This window comes from Taudactylus pleione, unplaced genomic scaffold (assembly GCF_031769625.1).
Source record: "Taudactylus pleione unplaced genomic scaffold, aTauple2 ptg001043l, whole genome shotgun sequence".
In the NCBI taxonomy this organism is placed as follows: domain Eukaryota; kingdom Metazoa; phylum Chordata; class Amphibia; order Anura; family Myobatrachidae; genus Taudactylus; species Taudactylus pleione.
In genome coordinates, this window is record NW_028285444.1 from 638,407 (window position 1) to 664,175 (window position 25,769).

At 45.9% G+C, this 25,769-nt stretch overlaps 1 protein-coding gene across 1 annotated transcript in view; it reads right to left on the reverse strand.

Moving 5' to 3' along the window:
- Positions 1-25,769, reverse strand: part of LOC148453994 (connector enhancer of kinase suppressor of ras 2-like) — a 970,642-nt gene that overhangs the window by 474,524 nt on the left and 470,349 nt on the right. Inside the window, exon 5 of the mRNA XM_088461402.1 lies at positions 2,658-2,699. Within this exon, the coding sequence (XP_088317528.1) occupies positions 2,658-2,699 (42 nt within the window). The remainder of the gene's footprint in view (positions 1-2,657; positions 2,700-25,769) is intronic.

Consider the following 25,769-nt stretch of genomic DNA (forward strand, 5'->3'; position numbering starts at 1 on the left):
TCTAATGGCAGCTCTCTCCTCTCTCTGCTGGCAGCTCTCACCTCTCTCTCCTCTCTCTGCTGGCAGCTCTCTCCTCTCTTTCCTCTCTCTAATGGCAGCTCTCTCCTCTCTCTAATGGCAGCTCTCTCCTCTCTCTAATGGCAGCTCTCTCCTCTCTCTCCTCTCTCTGCTGGCAGCTCTCTCCTCTCTCTCCTCTCTCTGCTGGCAGCTCTCTCCTCTCTCTCCTCTCTCTGCTGTCAGCTCTCTCCTCTCTCTCCTCTCTCTGCTGTCAGCTCTCTCCTCTCTCTGCTGGCAACTCTCTCCTCTCTCTGCTGGCAGCACTCTCCTCTCAATGCTGGCAGCTCTCTCCTCTCTCTGCTGTCAGCACTCTCATCTCCCTGCTGTCAGTACTCTCCTCTCCCTGCTGTCAGCTCTCTCCTCTCTCTGCTGGCAGCTCTCTCCTCTCTCTGCTGTCAGCTCTCTCCTCTCTCTGCTGTCAGCTCTCTCCTCTCTCTAATGGCAGCTCTCTCCTCTCTCTAATGACAGCTCTCTCCTCTCTCTAATGGCAGCTCTCTCCTCTCTCTCCTCTCTCTGCTGGCAGCTCTCTCCTCTCTCTCCTCTCTCTAATGGCAGCTCTCTCCTCTCTCTAATGGCAGCTCACTCCTCTCTCTGCTGGCAGCTCACTCCTCTCTCTGCTGGCAGCTCTCTCCTCTCTCTACTGGCAGCTCCCTCCTCTCTCTAATGGCAGCTCCCTCCTCTCTCTCCTCTCTCTGCTGGCAGCTCTCTCCTCTCTCTACTGGCAGCTCCCTCCTCTCTCTAATGGCAGCTCCCTCCTCTCTCTCCTCTCTCTGCTGGCAGCTCTCTCCTCTCTCTCCTCTCTCTGCAGGCAGCTCTCTCCTCTCTCTCCTCTCTCTGCTGTCAGCTCTCTCCTCTCTCTGCTGTCAGCTCTCCCCTCTCTCTGCTGGCAGCTCTCTCCTCTCTCTGCTGGCAGCACTCTCCTCTCTCTGCTGGCAGCTCTCTCCTCTCTCTGCTGTCAGCACTCTCCTCTCTCTGCTGTCAGCTCTCTCCTCTCTCTGCTGGCAGCTCTCTCCTCTCTCTGCTGTCAGCTCTCTCCTCTCTCTGCTGGCAGCTCACTCCTCTCTCTAATGGCAGCTCACTCCTCTCTCTAATGGCAGCTCTCTCCTCTCTCTAATGGCAGCTCTCTCCTCTCTCTCCTCTCTCTGCTGGCAGCTCTCTCCTCTCTCTCCTCTCTCTGCTGGCAGCTCTCTCCTCTCTCTCCTCTCTCTAATGGCAGCTCTCTCCTCTCTCTAATGGCAGCTCACTCCTCTCTCTGCTGGCAGCTCACTCCTCTCTCTGCTGGCAGCTCTCTCCTCTCTCTACTGGCAGCTCCCTCCTCTCTCTAATGGCAGCTCCCTCCTCTCTCTCCTCTCTCTGCTGGCAGCTCTCTCCTCTCTCTACTGGCAGCTCCCTCCTCTCTCTAATGGCAGCTCCCTCCTCTCTCTCCTCTCTCTGCTGGCAGCTCTCTCCTCTCTCTCCTCTCTCTGCAGGCAGCTCTCTCCTCTCTCTCCTCTCTCTGCTGTCAGCTCTCTCCTCTCTCTCCTCTCTCTGCTGTCAGCTCTCTCCTCTCTCTGCTGGCAGCTCTCTCCTCTCTCTGCTGGCAGCACTCTCCTCTCTCTGCTGGCAGCTCTCTCCTCTCTCTGCTGTCAGCACTCTCCTCTCTCTGCTGGCAGCTCTCTCCTCTCTCTGCTGGCAGCTCTCTCCTCTCTCTGCTGGCAGCTCTCTCCTCTCTCTGCTGTCAGCTCTCTCCTCTCTCTGCTGGCAGCTCACTCCTCTCTCTAATGGCAGCTCACTCCTCTCTCTAATGGCAGCTCTCTCCTCTCTCTAATGGCAGCTCTCTCCTCTCTCTAATGGCAGCTCTCTCCTCTCTCTAATGGCAGCTCTCTCCTCTCTCTGCTGGCAGCTCCCTCCTCTCTCTGCTGGCAGCTCTCTCCTCTCTCTGCTGTCAGCTCTCTCCTCTCTCTGCTGGCAGCTCTCTCCTCTCTCTGCTGGCAGCTCTCTCCTCTCTCTGCTGGCAGCTCTCTCCTCTCTCTGCTGGCAGCTCTCTCCTCTCTCTGCTGTGAGCTCTCTCCTCTCTCTGCTGTCTGCTCTCTCCTCTCTCTGCTGTCTGCTCTCTCCTCTCTCTGCTGTCAGCTCTCTCCTCTCTCTTCTGTCAGCTCTCTCCTCTCTCTGCTGGCAGCTCTCTCCTCTCTCTGCTGGCAGCTCTCTCCTCTCTCTGCTGGCAGCTCTCTCCTCTCTCTGCTGTCAGAGATCCTGGATATGCAGCTTCATTATAGTAACTGTGGAGTTCCTAGTAGGGATAATCCACACAATGTGTACACGTGGGGTACTGGGATGGCCGTAAATAAAAGCAAGTGCCATCATTGGCCCACTGCCATCCCGATCACATACTGTGCCAAGCATACTTCATACATATAATTTCTCCCTTCCGTATACCTTTAGTAAATATTACATTTCATGCTCAACCCTTGTAAAACCTTCCACCTTTCTACATGACCCATCAGCTCCTCAGATTTATTTTTCAACAGGTGAGCGAGAAAAATAAATCAAAGATTTCTGCTATTGGGACAATTCTGTAGAGCATGAAATATGACATTAATAGAATACAGCAAATTACTTACCACATGAAGAATTTTATTCTCTGTGTCATAGACTGTGCAATCCTGTTGAAAGGAGAAGAGGAAAAAAAAAGATTGGTTATAAAAATAATCTGTTTCTGTTGCACAATTAAATTCTTCATTGTCTGCAGGAAGGATTTGTATTTTTATTTTAGCAAATGTTTAATATCTCCAGGAAATTTGTATTTGAATGTTCTAATGTGTCCGTACAATGTGACTCTCGCTGCGGAGAAGGGCAATTTCAGAGATAAGTATTTAAAAAAAAAAAAATTTTAAACCTAATTAGCATAATTAATTAGCATTGACCTTTTTCGATTGTATATTAACTCTCTAATTTATTATTTTACATTCTTATCAATCGAGACAAGTCAGTGTCTTTGGACAATTCTGGACCAAAGACACAGACTTAGTACAATGACCATGATAGGGGGCGGTCTACGCATTTTATTTCCCATAATAACACAGCGATTACGGGGTGCGTAAATTGGGTAACATAGATTTCCAGACATTAACCTTTTTCTTTCAATATTAACGGCACATAAATCCAATTTCTCTTTGTTTAGTTTTTGTTTAATGTCAATATTGCGTTTAAAATATAATAATATTCATTTCGCACGACCTTTCTTACCTGCCGCATTTTGTTTTCAGTTGGATCAATAGTAACCATTTGCAAGCTAATCTGGCAATCCAAAATTTAGCAGAGGTACTAAAAATATAAATGAACACATGGACACACTCAGACGTATCTAGTAGGGTTTAAAATGTGGATTGTGGAGGTCTTGACACATCTTTAATGCCTTGAATACCCCACTGTAAAGTACACTGTAAATCGTAAAACACATTCAATATCCAAATGTCACAGGAAAGCTACTGTAGGGCTTTCTGTACTAATGTATGATATCATCATCAACTCTGAGAAACCTCCACCGTCCAGACACCCTTAGGCCCCACATTTCACCGAGGTCTATACTGTAATAAGGTGTCACCTCTCCAGACCTCTCGCCCCCAACCAATGAATGTGGCTGCTATTGGGCAATAATTGAATACATGAAAAATAAACATATTCTCTATACGGGAGATTACTGTTTTTCATATTGAGCAAATATCAGTATTAATCCGACAAACAACACTTTGTGTTTTCCATGTAGATTACGTGACCTTCCTAAACACCCCTAGCCACAGACTCCGGAGTAGACATTGATAAATGCCTCATGCCTCAGGCTTCGCTATTTTAAAAGCCATGTAGACGTTTAAATGTGAATGTTTAACCTCTTCACCTGTGACTTTTACAAGGGAAAGCAACATTGGCCAAATTGCTTTTCTGTTTTCATTGTTTGACCACATTATTTCCCAGGAAGCCTAATAGCGCTGTATTTGTGTGCCGCAGGCAGGTGGCACGTCGGCCGTCTTAAAGTGTTCGTCACAAATGTGTCACCGATATTTATCTTCAGGTGAAAAGGTTTTTTTGTTTTCATTTTTAGATAGACGCCATGCAACTTCTGAGGCAAGAGCTACGTAGGTAATCACCACAAAGCTGTATATTTATAATATGCCTTTGTTTTTCCATTGGTTAAATGTATTTTAAGTTTTACTATATTGTTTATCTGATATGGCAGGGGGGGGGGCTGGATGTTACAATATATTCCCCTCTATACAGTGAGCAGACAGAAATATGTCCTTGCCAATTCAACCTAACTTTGAAATAGAACAACGCCCCCCCCCCTTCCACTCAAGGAGGAAAAGGAAGTGGCACTTGTTAATTATACAGACTCCGCTAGAAACAGAAATGAACTCCGCCTACCTGCCAATCCAGGGAATTTGGTTATCATGAATAAGGGGGAACTGGATGCACAAGTCACAACCACCACAGAGTGTCCCACCCCCTGCGTCACTGCCCACCAGCAGTTTAAGGACACCATGGACAAGGTAGGCATTATGCCAGGAGAGTAGAACAGGGCAAATAATAAATATCCAAAGTACAGAAAGGGGCAGCAGGGGGCACAAGTCATAGTCCCGCACAGCTCTTATTATAAGGGTAATAAAAGTTCTTTGACATGAAACACACAGGAATTGTTCATACAGTTATATATGGCGGCTTATTGGGAGGGCTGAGAACACGGAATATTTAACAGCCTGACATGACAGATAAGGGGCACATCACATACAATGAAACGTCCCCAGTAACGTAACATGAAAACGTTTACATATAAATCTGCTCATGTTACATGATGAGGTTTCATGTACAGATTTACTTAATTCAAATTAAATTGCTGTACAGATCTGGTAAACCGTATTTAAAATCTATTCAAAGCGTAACCACCGCTACACATCTAGAATATAATTCATAGTGTCACGCCTGACTAATAGGATTCATTATTAGGCACAAACATTTCATATGCATCCTGGTTGTGCGGCCGATAAGATAGGCTTGGATATATACTGTAAGAGGAAAATATAGACTGTATATGTGACTACAGAGCTGCTTAATGTATGATAATAAGTCATCAGTATATATAGGTGAAGCACATTCATATAAAGCTATTAGGGGTATCTGTATTGAGCCCTTTGGGTATATTTACAAAGGTTCGATTTTGATTTTAGTGTGATTTCACATTCGATTTTCATTCGATTTTGCATTTGGAGATTTACTAAAGACAAAATTGAATGTCAAATCGACGATACTGTAAAACCAAATTTCACTCAAATCCCACTTAAAATCGAACATCGGAAAAGCATCGGTACTTTTACATAGACCAACATACAAATCGAACAGAAAATTGAACTTCAAAACGAACTTCAAATCCCCAAACGAATAGACCTGCTTTATGCTTTCCATTTTAGCATGAGCAGTTCATTTTGACACAGATACATGCATACATCAGTGAGATGCATGCATGTGTCTTACTGTAAAATGCTTGCTAAGTGTTAATTTTAGAAAAAAAAATGACGAGGGGTCCCCCTCTAAATACACAACCAGCCCCGGACTTTTCATAGCCAGTCTTGGTTGTGTAAGTACAGGGAAAAAATTGCGTAAGATTCCCCTGTATTTAGCACAGCCAGCACCAGGCTCAGACCTGTACCTGGTTCTAGAATTACAGGGGAAAAAATGCATAGGGTTCCCCTGTAATTTCCACAACCAGTACCAGACCCTTTCTAGCGGGAGGGTAATGTCACAGCCAGGGAAACCCTATCACCGGGGCGCCCAGCCCAAACATTACTCCTGACCACTAGTCAGCCCAGGTTGTGGATCCATGGGAAGTTGGGGGGACCTCAATAAAGGGGTCCCCCTCTCCAGGGTACCCCAGGCCTAGGATGATAGCCCTTGGCTATCCCCGCCACATGTGAGCGGTGGGTGCCGGGTTAGCAGCCTGGACTGGCTATGAAAAGTCCGGGGCTGGTTGTGTATTTAGGGGGGGACCCCACATAATTTTTTTTTCTAAAATTAACACTTAACAAGCATTTTACAGTAAGATACATGCATGCATCTCACTGATGTATGCATGTATCTGTGTCAAACAACTGCTCATGCTGAAAATGAAAGAATGAAGCAGTTCTATTCATATGGGGCTTTGAAGTTCGTTTTGAAGGAGGCTGGCTTTAAAAAACAAAAAGTGGCCGCCCTCATTCAGAGCAAGCGGTCGCTTTTTACGAGCGGCTCTGAATGAGGGCAAATGTCACTCCACAACTACGCCGCCTCACTGCAGCTACAGTATATAACTATATACAGTATCTATGTAACACTTACTACATATAGTCAGGTCCATAAATATTGGGACATTGACAGAATTTTCATATTTTGGCCTCTATTCACCACCACAATGGCTTTGAAATGAAGCAAACAAGATGTGCTTTACCTGCAGACTTTCAGATTTAATTTGAGGGTAATTACATCCAAATAGGGTGAACGGTGTAGGAATTACAATGGTTTCTATATGTGCCTCCCACTTTTTAAGGGGCCAAAAGTAATGGGACTATCAACTCAAAAGCTATTTCATGGACAGGTGTGGGCTATTCCCTCGTTATTTCATTATCAATTAAGCAGGTAAAAGGTCTGGAGTTGATTCTAGGTGTGACATTTGCATTTGGAATCAGTTGCTGTCGACTCTCAATATGAGATCCAAAGAGCTGTCACTATCAGTGAAGCAAGCCATCATTAGGCTGAAAAATCAAAACAACCCATCAGAGAGATAGCAAAAACATTAGGTGTGGCCAAATCAACTGTTTGGAACATTCTTAAAAAGAAAGAACGCACCGGAGAGCTCAGCAACACCAAAAGACCCGGAAGACCATGGAAAACAACTGTGGTGGATGACAAAATAAAATATTTCTCTGGTGAAGAAAAACCCCGTCACAACAGTTGGCCAAATCAAGAACACTCTCCAGGAGGTAGATGTATATGTGTCAAAGTCAACAATGAAGAGAAGAGTTCACAAGAGTGAATATAGAGGGTTCACCACAAGATGTAAACCATTGGTGAGCCACAAAAACAGGAAGACCAGATTAGAGTTTGCCAAACAACATCTAAAAAAGCCATTACAGTTCTGGAACAACATCCTATGGACAGATTAGACAAATATCAACTTGTACTAGAGTGGTGGGAAGAGAAGGAAAGGAACTGCTCATGATCCAAAACATACCACCTCATCAGTGAAGCATGGTGGTAGTGTCATGGCGTGGGCATGTATGGCTGCCAATGGAACTGGTTCCCTTGTATTTATTGATGATGTGACTGCTGACAAAAGCAGCAGAATGAATTCTAAAGTGTTTTGGGCAATATTAAATGCTCATATTCAGTCAAATGCTTCAGAACTCATTGGAAGGCGCTTCACAGTGCAGATGGACAATGACCCGAAGCATACTGCAAAAGCAACCAAAGAGTTTTTTAAGGCTAAAAAGTGGAATGTTATGCAATGGCCAAGTCAATCCCCTGACCTGAATCCGATTGAGCATGCATTTCACTTGATGAAGACAAAACTGAAGGGAAAATGCCAAAAAGAACAAGCAGGAACTGAAGACATTTGCAGTAGAGGCCTGGCAGAGCATCACCAGGGATGAAACCCAGCGTCTGGTGATGTCTATGCGTTCCAGACTTCAGGCTGTAATTGCCTGCAAAGGATTTGCAACAAAGTATTAAAAAGTGAAAGTTAGATTTAGGATTGTTTAGTTTGTCCCATTACTTTTGGCCCCTTAAAAAGTGGGAGGCACATATAGAAACCGTTGTAATTCCTACACCGATCACCTGATTTGGATGTAATTACCCTCAAATTACATCTGAAAGTCTGCACTTAAAGCACATCTTGTCTGTTTCATTTCACAGCCATTGTGGTGGTGACTAGAGGCCAAAATCTGAAAATTCTGTCAATGTCCCAATATTTATGCACCTGACTGTATATTGTGAGTGTAAATTTGAAAACAAAGTAAAAAGTAGTCAGAGGAGTATAAGGAACAAAAAGGTAATAACTGTAGAGCTATTTCCTACATTAAGAAGCGCCTGGAATACAGCGTCTGACAACACTAATTAGCAGCGCTGCCAATGAACCATAAAGTGAGATGAGCATATTATTGTCACCTAAATGCTAGCTCTCTCCTAAATGATAATAAATCCTGAAAATGAAAATAAACACCCAGCAATGTCCTCAGGAGCTGCGGGTTCATTAAAGCACAGAGACGGGAATTAAAAGACAAGTGGCGATTATTACCATTAGGCGGTTTTATAAGGGTGACTGGGATTTATACATTGCAATTATGTAACGCTGAATGCTGGGGACTATCAGCCTCCGTAGTGTAATGGGGAAGGGCACGAGGGTCGTTATCAGGAACCGGCAGAAAACGAGAGCTGCGGAGGCACAAACTGACTGTGTCACAACTTGCCTGGGGGAGATGTATAGGGTGCTTCACAAGGGGACAATTGGAGCAGATGCCCATAGCAACCAATCAGATTATATCTGTGAGAAATTATAGGTACTGTACAAGCTAATTGGTTGCTACTTCTCAAACTGTCCTCTTAACATCTCCCCCTAAAGTCTTTATTGTCTCACACCTGGTGACTAATCACATACATTGGTGATTCCATTGGTCACATATCACATTCAGCACAAACAGAAAGGGGTTTAAATGGTTTTAAACATGCCCCAAGGAAAATTTATACTATGGGCCTGATTCAGCCCAGATCACAAATGCAACTGCGTACGCAGATCGAGCGATTGTTAGCCTATGCGCATCTGTATAAGCCGCACTGCAGATATGAATCCATCGCAAAGTGAGTGACAGATGTCACCGTTTGGGGGAGGTGATGGGGGAGTGGTCAGAGAAATGCAGGTGTGCCTGTCCAATGGGACACCGTTTCATGGGCGTGCATAAATTAGCCACTGCGATAGCATAGGCAGCCTGAGCACTCACTGCGTGCAACGAGACTTGCAATTTCTGCGACAGGTCGGACCTGCTGTAATTGTGCGTGACGGCCTATGTGCTCCGAAGTAACCGATGTATATTCAGGACTGTGAGGTATTACAGATGTGAGATAGCAGTAGTGGGCGTCTCTATGCTGGCTGTGCTGTGGCTGATGTTACTAATGAATACACAGGACTGTGAGGTATTACAGATGTATACACAGGACTGTGAGGTATCACAGATGTGAGATAGCAGTAGTGGGTGTCTCTATGCTGGCTGAGCTGTGGCTGATGTTACAGATGTATACACAGGACTGTGAGGTATTACAGATGTGAGATAGCAGTAGTGGGTGTCTCTATGCTGGCTGAGCTGTGGCTGATGTTACAGATGTATACACAGGACTGTGAGGTATTACAGATGTGAGATAGCAGTAGTGGGTGTCTCTATGCTGGCTGTGCTGTGGCTGATGTTGCAGATGTATACACAGGACTGTGAGGTATTACAGATGTGAGATAGCAGTAGTGGGTGTCTCTATGCTGGCTGTGCTGTGGCTGATGTTACAGATGCATACACAGGACTGTGAGGTATTACAGATGTGAGATAGCAGTAGTGGGTGTCTCTATGCTGGCTGAGCTGTGGCTGATGTTATAGATGTATACACAGGACTGTGAGGTATTACAGATGTGAGATAGCAGTAGTGGGTGTCTCTATGCTGGCTGTGCTGTGGCTGATGTTACAGATGTATACACAGGACTGTGAGGTATTACAGATGTGAGATAGCAGTAGTGGGTGTCTCTATGCTGGCTGAGCTGTGGCTGATGTTACAGATGTATACACAGGACTGTGGTATTACAGATGTGAGATAGCAGTAGTGGGTGTCTCTATGCTGGCTGTGCTGTGGCTGATGTTACAGATGTATACACAGGACTGTGAGGTATTACAGATGTGAGATAGCAGCAGTGGGTGTCTCTATGCTGGCTGTGCTGTGGCTGATGTTACAGATGTATACACAGGACTGTGAGGTATTACAGATGTGAGATAGCAGTAGTGGGTGTCTCTATGCTGGCTGAGCTGTGGCTGATGTTACAGATGTATACACAGGACTGTGAGGTATTACAGATGTGAGATAGCAGCAGTGGGTGTCTCTATGCTGGCTGAGCTGTGGCTGATGTTACAGATGTATACACAGGACTGTGAGGTATTACAGATGTGAGATAGCAGTAGTGGGGTCTCTATGCTGGCTGTGCTGTGGCTGATGTTACTGATGTATACACAGGACTGTGAGGTATTACAGATGTATACACAGGACTGTGAGGTATTACAGATGTGAGATAGCAGTAGTGGGTGTCTCTATGCTGGCTGAGCTGTGGCTGAAGTTACAGATGTATACACAGGACTGTGAGGTATTACAGATGTGAGATAGCAGTAGTCGGTGTCTCTATGCTGGCTGAGCTGTGGCTGATGTTACAGATGTATACACAGGACTGTGAGATATTACAGATGTGAGATAGCAGTAGTGGGTGTCTCTATGCTGGCTGTGCTGTGGCTGATGTTACAGATGTATACACAGGACTGTGAGGTATTACAGATGTGAGATAGCAGTAGTAGGTGTCTCTATGCTGGCTGAGCTGTGGCTGATGTTACAGATGTATACACAGGACTGTGAGGTATTACAGATGTGAGATAGCAGTAGTGGGTGTCTCTATGCTGGCTGAGCTGTGGCTGATGTTACAGATGTATACACAGGACTGTGAGGTATTACAGATGTGAGATAGCAGTAGTGGGTGTCTCTATGCTGGCTGAGCTGTGGCTGATGTTACAGATGTATACACAGGACTGTGGTATTACAGATGTGAGATAGCAGTAGTGGGCGTCTCTATGCTGTCTGAGCTGTGGCTGATGTTACAGATGTATACATAGGACTGTGAGGTATTACAGATGTGAGATAGCAGCAGTGGGTGTCTCTATGCTGGCTGTGCTGTGGCTGATGTTACAGATGTATACACAGGACTGTGAGGTATTACAGATGTGAGATAGCAGCAGTGGGTGTCTCTATGCTGGCTGTGCTGTGGCTGATGTTACAGATGTATACACAGGACTGTGAGGTATTACAGATGTGAGATAGCAGTAGTGGGTGACTCTATGCTGGCTGAGCTATGGCTGATGTTACAGATGTATACACAGGACTGTGAGGTATTACAGATGTGAGATAGCAGTAGTGGGTGTCTCTATGCTGGCTGTGCTGTGGATGATGTTACAGATGTATACACAGGACTATGAGGTATTACAGATGTGAGATAGCAGTAGTGGGTGTCTATGCTGGCTGAGCTGTGGCTGATGTTACAGATGTATACACAGGACTGTGAGGTATTACAGATGTGAGATAGCAGTAGTGGGCGTCTCTATGCTGGCTGAGCTGTGGCTGATGTTACTGATGTATACACAGGACTGTGAGGTATTACAGATGTATACACAGGACTGTGAGGTATTACAGATGTGAGATAGCAGTAGTGGGTGTCTCTATGCTGGCTGAGCTGTGGCTGATGTTACAGATGTATACACAGGACTGTGACGTATTACAGATGTGAGATAGCAGTAGTGGGTGTCTCTATGCTGGCTGTGCTGTGGCTGATGTTACAGATGTATACACAGGACTGTGAGGTATTACAGATGTGAGATAGCAGTAGTGGGTGTCTCTATGCTGGCTGAGCAGTGGCTGATGTTACAGATGTATACACAGGACTGTGAGGTATTACAGATGTGAGATAGCAGTAGTGGGCGTCTCTATGCTGGCTGAGCTGTGGCTGATGTTACTGATGTATACACAGGACTGTGAGGTATTCAAGATGTATACACAGGACTGTGAGGCATTACAGATGTGAGATAGCAGTAGTGGGTGTCTCTATGCTGGCTGTGCTGTGGCTGATGTTACAGATGTATACACAGGACTGTGAGGTATTACAGATGTGAGATAGCAGTAGTAGGTGTCTCTATGCTGGCTGAGCTGTGGCTGATGTTACAGATGTATACACAGGACTGTGGGGTATTACAGATGTGAGATAGCAGTAGTGGGTGTCTCTATGCTGGCTGAGCTGTGGCTGATGTTACAGATGTATATACAGGACTGTGAGGTATTACAGATATGAGATAGCAGTAGTGGGTGTCTCTATGCTGGCTGTGCTGTGGCTGATGTTGCAGATGTATACACAGGACTGTGAGGTATTACATATGTGAGATAGCAGTAGTGGGTGTCTCGATGCTGGCTGTGCTGTGGCTGATGTTACAGATGCATACACAGGACTGTGAGGTATTACAGATGTGAGATAGCAGTAGTGGGTGTCTCGATGCTGGCTGTGCTGTGGCTGATGTTACAGATGCATACACAGGACTGTGAGGTATTACAGATGTGAGATAGCAGTAGTGGGTGTCTCTATGCTGGCTGAGCTGTGGCTGATGTTATAGATGTATACACAGGACTGTGAGGTATTACAGATGTGAGATAGCAGTAATGGGTGTCTCTATGCTGGCTGTGCTGTGGTTGATGTTACAGATGTATACACAGGAATGTGAGGTATTACAGATGTGAGAGAGCAGTAGTGGGTGTCTCTATGCTGGCTGAGCTGTGGCTGATGTTACAGATGTATACACTGGACTGTGGTATTACAGATGTGAGAGAGCAGTAGTGGGCGTCTCTATGCTGTCTGAGCTGTGGCTGATGTTACATATGTATACACAGGACTGTGAGGTATTACAGATGTGAGATAGCAGCAGTGGGTGTCTCTATGCTGGCTGTGCTATGGCTGATGTTACAGATGTATACACAGGACTGTGAGGTATTACAGATGTGAGATAGCAGTAGTGGGTGTCTCTATGCTGGCTGAGCTGTGGCTGATGTAACAGATGTATACACAGGACTGTGAGGTATTACAGATGTGAGATAGCAGCAGTGGGTGTCTCTATTCTGGCTGAGCTGTGGCTGATGTTACAGATGTATACACAGGACTGTGAGGTATTACAGATGTGAGATAGCAGTAGTGGGGTCTCTATGCTGGCTGTGCTGTGGCTGATGTTACTGATGTATACACAGGACTGTGAGGTATTACAGATGTATACACAGGACTGTGAGGTATTACAGATGTGAGATAGCAGTAGTGAGTGTCTCTATGCTGGCTGAGCTGTGGCTGAAGTTACAGATGTATACACAGGACTGTGAGGTATTACAGATGTGAGATAGCAGTAGTGGGTGTCTCTATGCTGGCTGAGCTGTGGCTGATGTTACAGATGTATACACAGGACTGTGAGGTATTACAGATGTGAGATAGCAGTAGTGGGTGTCTCTATGCTGGCTGTGCTGTGGCTGATGTTACAGATGTATACACAGGACTGTGAGGTATTACAGATGTGAGATAGCAGTAGTAGGTGTCTCTATGCTGGGTGAGCTGTGGCTGATGTTACAGATGTATACACAGGACTGTGGGGTATTACAGATGTGAGATAGCAGTAGTGGGTGTCTCTATGCTGGCTGAGCTGTGGCTGATGTTACAGATGTATACACAGGACTGTGAGGTATTACAGATGTGAGATAGCAGTAGTGGGTGTCTCTATGCTGGCTGTGCTGTGGCTGATGTTACAGATGTATACACAGGACTGTGAGGTATTACAGATGTGAGATAGCAGTAGTGGGTGTCTCTATGCAGGCTGAGCTGTGGCTGATGTTACAGATGTATACACAGGACTGTGAGGTATTACAGATGTGAGATAGCAGTAGTGGGCATCTCTATGCTGGCTGTGCTGTGGCTGATGTTACAGATGTATACACAGGACTGTGAGGTATTACAGATGTGAGATAGCAGTAGTAGGTGGCTCTATGCTGGCTGAGCTGTGGCTGATGTTACAGATGTATACACAGGACTGTGAGGTATTACAGATGTGAGATAGCAGTAGTGGGTGTCTCTATGCTGGCTGAGCTGTGGCTGATGTTATAGATGTATACACAGGACTGTGAGGTATTACAGATGTGAGATAGCAGTAGTGGGTGTCTCTATGCTGGCTGTGCTGTGGCTGATGTTACAGATGTATACACAGGACTGTGAGGTATTACAGATGTGAGATAGCAGTAGTGGGTGTCTCTATGCTGGCTGAGCTGTTGCTGATGTTACAGATGTATACACAGGACTGTGGTATTACAGATGTGTGATAGCAGTAGTGGGCGTCTCTATGCTGTCTGAGATGTGGCTGATGTTACAGATGTATACACAGGACTGTGAGGTATTACGGATGTGAGAAAGCAGTAGTGGGCGTCTTTATGCTGGCTGAGCTGTGGCTGATGTTACAGATGTATATACAGGACTGTGAGGTATTACAGATGTGAGAGAGCAGTAGTGGGTGTCTCTATGCTGGCTGAGCTGTGGCTCATGTTACAGATGTATACACAGGACTGTGAGGTATTACAGATGTGAGATAGCAGCAGTGGGTGTCTCTATTCTGGCTGAGCTGTGGCTGATGTTACAGATGCATACACAGGACTGTGAGGTATTACAGATGTGAGATAGCAGTAGTGGGGTCTCTATGCTGGCTGTGCTGTGGCTGATGTTACTGATGTATACACAGGACTGTGAGGTATTACAGATGTATACACCGGACTGTGAGGTATTACAGATGTGAGATAGCAGTAGTGAGTGTCTCTATGCTGGCTGAGCTGTGGCTGAAGTTACAGATGTATACACAGGACTGTGAGGTATTACAGATGTGAGATAGCAGTAGTGGGTGTCTCTATGCTGGCTGAGCTGTGGCTGATGTTACAGATGTATACACAGGACTGTGAGGTATTACAGATGTGAGATAGTAGTAGGGGGTGTCTCTACGCTGGCTGTGCTGTGGCTGATGTTACAGATGTATACACAGGACTGTGAGGTATTACAGATGTGAGATAGCAGTAGTAGGTGTCTCTATGCTGGGTGAGCTGTGGCTGATGTTACAGATGTATACACAGGACTGTGAGGTATTACAGATGTGAGATAGCAGTAGTGGGTGTCTCTATGCTGGCTGTGCTGTGGATGATGTTACAGATGTATACACAGGACTGTGAGGTATTACAGATGTGAGATAGCAGTAGTGGGTGTCTATGCTGGCTGAGCTGTGGCTGATGTTACAGATGTATACACAGGACTGTGAGGTATTACAGGTGTGAGAAAGCAGTAGTGGGTGTCTCTATGCTGGCTGTGCTGTGGCTGATGTTACAGATGTATACACAGGACTGTGAGGTATTACAGATGTGAGATAGCAGTAGTGGGGTCTCTATGCTGGCTGTGCTGTGGCTGATGTTACAGATGTATACACAGGACTGTGAGGTATTACAGATGTGAGATAGCAGTAATGGGTGTCTCTATGCTGGCTGTGCTGTGGCTGATGTTACAGATGCATACAGAGGACTGTGAGGTATTACAGATGTGATATAGCAGTAATGGGTGTCTCTATGCTGGCTGAGCTGTGGCTGATGTTATAGATGTATACACAGGACTGTGAGGTATTACAGATGTGAGATAGCAGTAGTGGGTGTCTCTATGCTGGCTGTGCTGTGGCTGATGTTACAGATGTATACACAGGACTGTGAGGTAATACAGATGTGAGATAGCAGTAGTGGGTGTCTCTATGCTGGCTGAGCTGTGGCTGATGTTACAGATGTGTACACAGGACTGTGGTATTACAGATGTGAGATAGCAGTAGTGGGCGTCTCTATGCTGTCTGAGCTGTGGCTGATGTTACAGATGTATACACAGGACTGTGGTATTACAGATGTGAGATAGCAGTAGTGGGCGTCTCTATGCTGTCTGAGCTGTGGCTGATGTTACAGATGTATACATAGGACTGTGAGGTATTACAGATGTGAGATAGCAGCAGTGGGTGTCTCTATGCTGGCTGTGCTGTGGCTGATGTTACAGATGTATATACAGGACTGTGAGGTATTACAGATGTGAGATAGCAGCAGTGGGTGTCTCTATGCTGGCTGTGCTGTGGCTGATGTTACAGATGTATACACAGGACTGTGAGGTATTACAGATGTGAGATAGCAGTAGTGGGTGTCTCTATGCTGGCTGAGCTGTGGCTGATGTTACAGATGTATACACAGGACTGTGAGGTACTACAGATGTGAGATAGCAGTAGTGGGTGTCTCTATGCTGGCTGAGCTGTGGCTGATGTTATAGATGTATACACAGGACTGTGAGGTATTACAGATGTGAGATAGCAGTAGTGGGTGTCTCTATGCTGGCTGTGCTGTGGCTGATGTTACAGATGTATACACAGGACTGTGAGGTATTACAGATGTGAGATAGCAGTAGTGGGTGTCTCTATGCTGGCTGAGCTGTGGCTGATGTTACAGATGTATACACAGGACTGTGGTATTACAGATGTGAGATAGCAGTAGTGGGCGTCTCTATGCTGTCTGAGCTGTGGCTGATGTTACAGATGTATTCATAGGACTGTGAGGTATTACAGATGTGAGATAGCAGCAGTGGGTGTCTCTATGCTGGCTGTGCTGTGGCTGATGTTACAGATGTATACACAGGACTGTGAGGTATTACAGATGTGAGATAGCAGCAGTGGGTGTCTCTATGCTGGCTGTGCTGTGGCTGATGTTACAGATGTATACACAGGACTGTGAGGTATTACAGATGTGAGATAGCAGTAGTGGGTGTCTCTATGCTGGCTGAGCTGTGGCTGATGTTACAGATGTATACACAGGACTGTGAGGTATTACAGATGTGAGATAGCAGTAGTGGGTGTCTCTATGCTGGCTGTGCTGTGGATGATGTTACAGATGTATACACAGGACTATGAGGTATTACAGATGTGAGATAGCAGTAGTGGGTGTCTCTATGCTGGCTGTGCTGTGGCTGATGTTACAGATGTGTACACAGGACTGTGGTATTACAGATGTGAGATAGCAGTAGTGGGCGTCTCTATGCTGTCTGAGCTGTGGCTGATGTTCCAGATGTATACACAGGACTGTGGTATTACAGATGTGAGATAGCAGTAGTGGGCGTATCTATGCTGTCTGAGCTGTGGCTGATGTTACAGATGTATACATAGGACTGTGAGGTATTACAGCTGTGAGATAGCAGCAGTGGGTGTCTCTATGCCGGCTGAGCTGTGGCTGATGTTACAGATGTATACACAGGACTGTGAGGTATTACAGATGTGAGATAGCAGCAGTGGGTGTCTCTATGCTGGCAGTGCTGTGGCTGATGTTACAGATGTATACACAGGACTGTGAGGTATTACAGATGTGAGATAGCAGTAGTGGGTGTCTCTATGCTGGCTGAGCTGTGGCTGATGTTACAGATGTATACACAGGACTGTGAGGTATTACAGATGTGAGATAGCAGTAGTGGGTGTCTCTATGCTGGCTGTGCTGTGGATGATGTTACAGATGTATACACAGGACTGTGAGGTATTACAGATGTGAGATAGCAGTAGTGGGTGTCTATGCTGGCTGAGCTGTGGCTGATGTTACATATGTATACACAGGACTGTGAGGTATTACAGGTGTGAGAAAGCAGTAGTGGGTGTCTCTATGCTGGCTGTGCTGTGGCTGATGTTACAGATGTATACACAGGACTGTGAGGTATTACAGATGTGAGATAGCAGTAGTGGGGTCTCTATGCTGGCTGTGCTGTGGCTGATGTTACAGATGTATACACAGGACTGTGAGGTATTACAGATGTGAGATAGCAGTAATGGGTGTCTCTATGCTGGCTGTGCTGTGGCTGATGTTACAGATGCATACACAGGACTGTGAGGTATTACAGATGTGATATAGCAGTAATGGGTGTCTCTATGCTGGCTGAGCTGTGGCTGATGTTATAGATGTATACACAGGACTGTGAGGTATTACAGATGTGAGATAGCAGTAGTGGGTGTCTCTATGCTGGCTGTGCTGTGGCTGATGTTACAGATGTATACACAGGACTGTGAGGTAATACAGATGTGAGATAGCAGTAGTGGGTGTCTCTATGCTGGCTGAGCTGTGGCTGATGTTACAGATGTGTACACAGGACTGTGGTATTACAGATGTGAGATAGCAGTAGTGGGCGTCTCTATGCTGTCTGAGCTGTGGCTGATGTTACAGATGTATACACAGGACTGTGGTATTACAGATGTGAGATAGCAGTAGTGGGCGTCTCTATGCTGTCTGAGCTGTGGCTGATGTTACAGATGTATACATAGGACTGTGAGGTATTACAGATGTGAGATAGCAGCAGTGGGTGTCTCTATGCTGGCTGTGCTGTGGCTGATGTTACAGATGTATATACAGGACTGTGAGGTATTACAGATGTGAGATAGCAGCAGTGGGTGTCTCTATGCTGGCTGTGCTGTGGCTGATGTTACAGATGTATACACAGGACTGTGAGGTATTACAGATGTGAGATAGCAGTAGTGGGTGTCTCTATGCTGGCTGAGCTGTGGCTGATGTTACAGATGTATACACAGGACTGTGAGGTATTACAGATGTGAGATAGCAGTAGTGGGTGTCTCTATGCTGGCTGTGCTGTGAATGATGTTACAGATGTATACACAGGACTATGAGGTATTACAGATGTGAGATAGCAGTAGTGGGTGTCTATGCTGGCTGAGCTGTGGATGATGTTACAGATGTATACACAGGACTGTGAGGTATTACAGATGTGAGAAAGCAGTAGTGGGTGTCTCTATGCTGGCTGTGCTGTGGCTGATGTTACAGATGTGTACACAGGACTGTGAGGTATTACAGATGTGAGATAGCAGTAGTGGGGTCTCTATGTTGGCTGTGCTGTGGCTGATGTTACAGATGTATACACAGGACTGTGAGGTATTACAGATGTGAGATAGCAGTAGTGGGGTCTCTATGCTGGCTGTGCTGTGGCTGATGTTACAGATGTATACACAGGACTGTGAGGTATTACAGATGTGAGATAGCAGTAGTGGGGTCTCTATGCTGGCTGTGCTGTGGCTGATGTTACAGATGTATACACAGGACTGTGAGGTATTACAAATGTGAGATAGCAGTAGTGGGTGTCTCTATGCTGGCTGAGCAGTGGCTGATGTTACAGATGTATACACAGGACTGTGAGGTATTACAGATGTGAGATAGCAGTAGTGGGTGTCTCTATGCTGGCTGTGTGATGGCTGATGGTACAGACGTATACACAGGACTGTGAGGTATTACAGATGTGAGATAGCAGTAGTGGGCGTCTCTATGCTGGCTGTGCTGTGGCTGATGTTACAGATGTATACACAGGACTGTGAGGTATTACAGATGTGAGATAGAAGTAATGGGTGTCTATGCTGGCTGTGCTCTGGCTGATGTTACAGATGTATACACAGGACTGTGAGGTATTACAGATGTGAGATAGCAGTAGTGGGTGTCTATGCTGGCTGTGCTCTGGCTGATGTTACAGATGTATACACAGGACTGTGAGGTATTACAGATGTGAGATAGCAGTAGTGGGTGTCTCTATGCTGGCTGAGCTGTGGCTGATGTTACAGATGTATACACAGGACTGTGGTATTACAGATGTGAGATAGCAGTAGTGGGCGTCTCTATGCTGTCTGAGCTGTGGCTGATGTTACAGATGTATACATAGGACTGTGAGGTATTACAGATGTGAGATAGCAGCAGTGGGTGTCTCTATGCTGGCTGTGCTGTGGCTGATGTTACAGATGTATACACAGGACTGTGAGGTATTACAGATGTGAGATAGCAGCAGTGGGTGTCTCTATGCTGGCTGTGCTGTGGCTGATGTTACAGATGTATACACAGGACTGTGAGGTATTACAGATGTGAGATAGCAGTAGTGGGTGTCTATATGCTGGCTGAGCTGTGGCTGATGTTACAGATGTATACACAGGACTGTGAGGTATTACAGATGTGAGATAGCAGTAGTGGGTGTCTCTATGCTGGCTGTGCTGTGGATGATGCTACAGATGTATACACAGGACTATGTGGTATTACAGATGTGAGATAGCAGTAGAGGGTGTCTATGCTGGCTGAGCTGTGGCTGATGTTACAGATGTATACACAGGACTGTGAGGTATTACGGATGTGAGAAAGCAGTAGTGGGCGTCTTTATGCTGGCTGAGCTGTGGCTGATGTTACAGATGTATACATAGGACTGTGAGGTATTACAGCTGTGAGATAGCAGCAGTGGGTGTCTCTATGCCGGCTGAGCTGTGGCTGATGTTACAGATGTATACACAGGACTGTGAGGTATTACAGATGTGAGATAGCAGCAGTGGGTGTCTCTATGCTGGCAGTGCTGTGGCTGATGTTACAGATGTATACACAGGACTGTGAGGTATTACAGATGTGAGATAGCAGTAGTGGGTGTCTCTATGCTGGCTGAGCTGTGGCTGATGTTACAGATGTATACACAGGACTGTGAGGTATTACAGATGTGAGATAGCAGTAGTGGGTGTCTCTATGCTGGCTGTGCTGTGGATGATGTTACAGATGTATACACAGGACTGTGAGGTATTACAGATGTGAGATAGCAGTAGTGGGTGTCTATGCTGGCTGAGCTGTGGCTGATGTTACATATGTATACACAGGACTGTGAGGTATTACAGGTGTGAGAAAGCAGTAGTGGGTGTCTCTATGCTGGCTGTGCTGTGGCTGATGTTACAGATGTATACACAGGACTGTGAGGTATTACAGATGTGAGATAGCAGTAGTGGGGTCTCTATGCTGGCTGTGCTGTGGCTGATGTTACAGATGTATACACAGGACTGTGAGGTATTACAGATGTGAGATAGCAGTAATGGGTGTCTCTATGCTGGCTGTGCTGTGGCTGATGTTACAGATGCATACACAGGACTGTGAGGTATTACAGATGTGATATAGCAGTAATGGGTGTCTCTATGCTGGCTGAGCTGTGGCTGATGTTATAGATGTATACACAGGACTGTGAGGTATTACAGATGTGAGATAGCAGTAGTGGGTGTCTCTATGCTGGCTGAGCTGTGGCTGATGTTACAGATGTATACACAGGACTGTGAGGTATTACAGATGTGAGATAGCAGTAGTGGGTGTCTCTATGCTGGCTGTGCTGTGAATGATGTTACAGATGTATACACAGGACTATGAGGTATTACAGATGTGAGATAGCAGTAGTGGGTGTCTATGCTGGCTGAGCTGTGGATGATGTTACAGATGTATACACAGGACTGTGAGGTATTACAGATGTGAGAAAGCAGTAGTGGGTGTCTCTATGCTGGCTGTGCTGTGGCTGATGTTACAGATGTGTACACAGGACTGTGAGGTATTACAGATGTGAGATAGCAGTAGTGGGGTCTCTATGTTGGCTGTGCTGTGGCTGATGTTACAGATGTATACACAGGACTGTGAGGTATTACAGATGTGAGATAGCAGTAGTGGGGTCTCTATGCTGGCTGTGCTGTGGCTGATGTTACAGATGTATACACAGGACTGTGAGGTATTACAGATGTGAGATAGCAGTAGTGGGGTCTCTATGCTGGCTTTGCTGTGGCTGATGTTACAGATGTATACACAGGACTGTGAGGTATTACAAATGTGAGATAGCAGTAGTGGGTGTCTCTATGCTGGCTGAGCAGTGGCTGATGTTACAGATGTATACACAGGACTGTGAGGTATTACAGATGTGAGATAGCAGTAGTGGGTGTCTCTATGCTGGCTGTGTGATGGCTGATGGTACAGACGTATACACAGGACTGTGAGGTATTACAGATGTGAGATAGCAGTAGTGGGCGTCTCTATGCTGGCTGTGCTGTGGCTGATGTTACAGATGTATACACAGGACTGTGAGGTATTACAGATGTGAGATAGAAGTAATGGGTGTCTATGCTGGCTGTGCTCTGGCTGATGTTACAGATGTATACACAGGACTGTGAGGTATTACAGATGTGAGATAGCAGTAGTGGGTGTCTATGCTGGCTGTGCTCTGGCTGATGTTACAGATGTATACACAGGACTGTGAGGTATTACAGATGTGAGATAGCAGTAGTGGGTGTCTCTATGCTGGCTGAGCTGTGGCTGATGTTACAGATGTATACACAGGACTGTGGTATTACAGATGTGAGATAGCAGTAGTGGGCGTCTCTATGCTGTCTGAGCTGTGGCTGATGTTACAGATGTATACATAGGACTGTGAGGTATTACAGATGTGAGATAGCAGCAGTGGGTGTCTCTATGCTGGCTGTGCTGTGGCTGATGTTACAGATGTATACACAGGACTGTGAGGTATTACAGATGTGAGATAGCAGCAGTGGGTGTCTCTATGCTGGCTGTGCTGTGGCTGATGTTACAGATGTATACACAGGACTGTGAGGTATTACAGATGTGAGATAGCAGTAGTGGGTGTCTATATGCTGGCTGAGCTGTGGCTGATGTTACAGATGTATACACAGGACTGTGAGGTATTACAGATGTGAGATAGCAGTAGTGGGTGTCTCTATGCTGGCTGTGCTGTGGATGATGCTACAGATGTATACACAGGACTATGTGGTATTACAGATGTGAGATAGCAGTAGAGGGTGTCTATGCTGGCTGAGCTGTGGCTGATGTTACAGATGTATACACAGGACTGTGAGGTATTACGGATGTGAGAAAGCAGTAGTGGGCGTCTTTATGCTGGCTGAGCTGTGGCTGATGTTACAGATGTATATACAGGACTGTGAGTTATTACATATGTGAGATAGCAGTAGTGGGTGTCTCTATGCTGGCTGAGCTGTGGCTGATGTTACAGATGTATACACAGGACTGTGAGGTATTACAGATGTGAGATAGCAGTAGGGGGTGTCTCTATGCTGGCTGTGCTGTGGCTGATGTTACAGATGTATACACAGGACTGTGAGGTATTACAGATGTGAGATAGCAGTAGTAGGTGTCTCTATGCTGGGTGAGCTGTGGCTGATGTTACAGATGTATACACAGGACTGTGAGGTATTACAGATGTGAGATAGCAGTAGTGGGTGTCTCTATGCTGGCTGAGCTGTGGCTGATGTTACAGATGTATACACAGGACTGTGAGGTATTACAGATGTGAGATAGCAGAAGTGGGTGTCTCTATGCTGGCTGTGCTGTGGCTGATGTTACAGATGTATACATAGGACTGTGAGGTATTACAGATGTGAGATAGCAGTAGTGGGTGTCTCTATGCTGGCTGAGCTGTGGCTGATGTTACAGATGTATACACAGGACTGTGAGGTATTACAGATGTGAGATAGTAGTAGTGGGCGTCTCTATGCTGGCTGTGCTGTGGCTGATGTTACAGATGTATACACAGGACTGTGAGGTATTACAGATGTGAGATAGCAGTAGTAGGTGTCTCTATGCTGGCTGAGCTGTGGCTGATGTTACAGATGTATACACAGGACTGTGAGGTACTACAGATGTGAGATAGCAGTAGTGGGTGTTTCTATGCTGGCTGAGCTGTGGCTGATGTTATAGATGTTTACACAGGACTGTGAGGTATTACAGATGTGAGATAGCAGTAGTGGGTGTCTCTATGCTGGCTGTGCTGTGGCTGATGTTACAGATGTATTCACAGGACTGTGAGGTATTACAGATGTGAGATAGCAGTAGTGGGTGTCTCTATGCTGGCTGAGCTGTGGCTGATGTTACAGATGTATACACAGGACTGTGGTATTACAGATGTGAGATAGCAGTAGTGGGCGTCTCTATGCTGTCTGAGCTGTGGCTGATGTTACAGATGTATTCATAGGACTGTGAGGTATTACAGATGTGAGATAGCAGCAGTGGGTGTCTCTATGCTGGCTGTGCTGTGGCTGATGTTACAGATGTATACACAGGACTGTGAGGTATTACAGATGTGAGATAGCAGCAGTGGGTGTCTCTATGCTGGCTGTGCTGTGGCTGATGTTACAGATGTATACACAGGACTGTGAGGTATTACAGATGTGAGATAGCAGTAGTGGGTGTCTCTATGCTGGCTGAGCTGTGGCTGATGTTACAGATGTATACACAGGACTGTGAGGTATTACAGATGTGAGATAGCAGTAGTGGGTGTCTCTATGCTGGCTGTGCTGTGGCTGATGTTACAGATGTGTACACAGGACTGTGGTATTACAGATGTGAGATAGCAGTAGTGGGCGTCTCTATGCTGGCTGAGCTGTGGCTGATGTTACAGATGTATACACAGGACTGTGAGGTATTACAGATGTGAGATAGCAGTAGTGGGTGTCTCTATGCTGGCTGTGCTGTGGCTGATGTTACAGATGTGTACACAGGACTGTGGTATTACAGATGTGAGATAGCAGTAGTGGGCGTCTCTATGCTGTCTGAGCTGTGGCTGATGTTACAGATGTATACACAGGACTGTGGTATTACAGATGTGAGATAGCAGTAGTGGGCGTATCTATGCTGTCTGAGCTGTGGCTGATGTTACAGATGTATACATAGGACTGTGAGGTATTACAGCTGTGAGATAGCAGCAGTGGGTGTCTCTATGCCGGCTGAGCTGTGGCTGATGTTACAGATGTATACACAGGACTGTGAGGTATTACAGATGTGAGATAGCAGCAGTGGGTGTCTCTATGCTGGCAGTGCTGTGGCTGATGTTACAGATGTATACACAGGACTGTGAGGTATTACAGATGTGAGATAGCAGTAGTGGGTGTCTCTATGCTGGCTGAGCTGTGGCTGATGTTACAGATGTATACACAGGACTGTGAGGTATTACAGATGTGAGATAGCAGTAGTGGGTGTCTCTATGATGGCTGTGCTGTGGATGATGTTACAGATGTATACACAGGACTGTGAGGTATTACAGATGTGAGATAGCAGTAGTGGGTGTCTATGCTGGCTGAGCTGTGGCTGATGTTACAGATGTATACACAGGACTGTGAGGTATTACAGGTGTGAGAAAGCAGTAGTGGGTGTCTCTATGCTGGCTGTGCTGTGGCTGATGTTACAGATGTATACACAGGACTGTGAGGTATTACAGATGTGAGATAGCAGTAGTGGGGTCTCTATGCTGGCTGTGCTGTGGCTGATGTTACAGATGTATACACAGGACTGTGAGGTATTACAGATGTGAGATAGCAGTAATGGGTGTCTCTATGCTGGCTGTGCTGTGGCTGATGTTACAGATGCATACACAGGACTGTGAGGTATTACAGATGTGATATAGCAGTAATGGGTGTCTCTATGCTGGCTGAGCTGTGGCTGATGTTATAGATGTATACACAGGACTGTGAGGTATTACAGATGTGAGATAGCAGTAGTGGGTGTCTCTATGCTGGCTGTGCTGTGGCTGATGTTACAGATGTATACACAGGACTGTGAGGTAATACTGATGTGAGATAGCAGTAGTGGGTGTCTCTATGCTGGCTGAGCTGTGGCTGATGTTACAGATGTGTACACAGGACTGTGGTATTACAGATGTGAGATAGCAGTAGTGGGCGTCTCTATGCTGTCTGAGCTGTGGCTGATGTTACAGATGTATACACAGGACTGTGGTATTACAGATGTGAGATAGCAGTAGTGGGCGTCTCTATGCTGTCTGAGCTGTGGCTGATGTTACAGATGTATACATAGGACTGTGAGGTATTACAGATGTGAGATAGCAGCAGTGGGTGTCTCTATGCTGGCTGTGCTGTGGCTGATGTTACAGATGTATATACAGGACTGTGAGGTATTACAGATGTGAGATAGCAGCAGTGGGTGTCTCTATGCTGGCTGTGCTG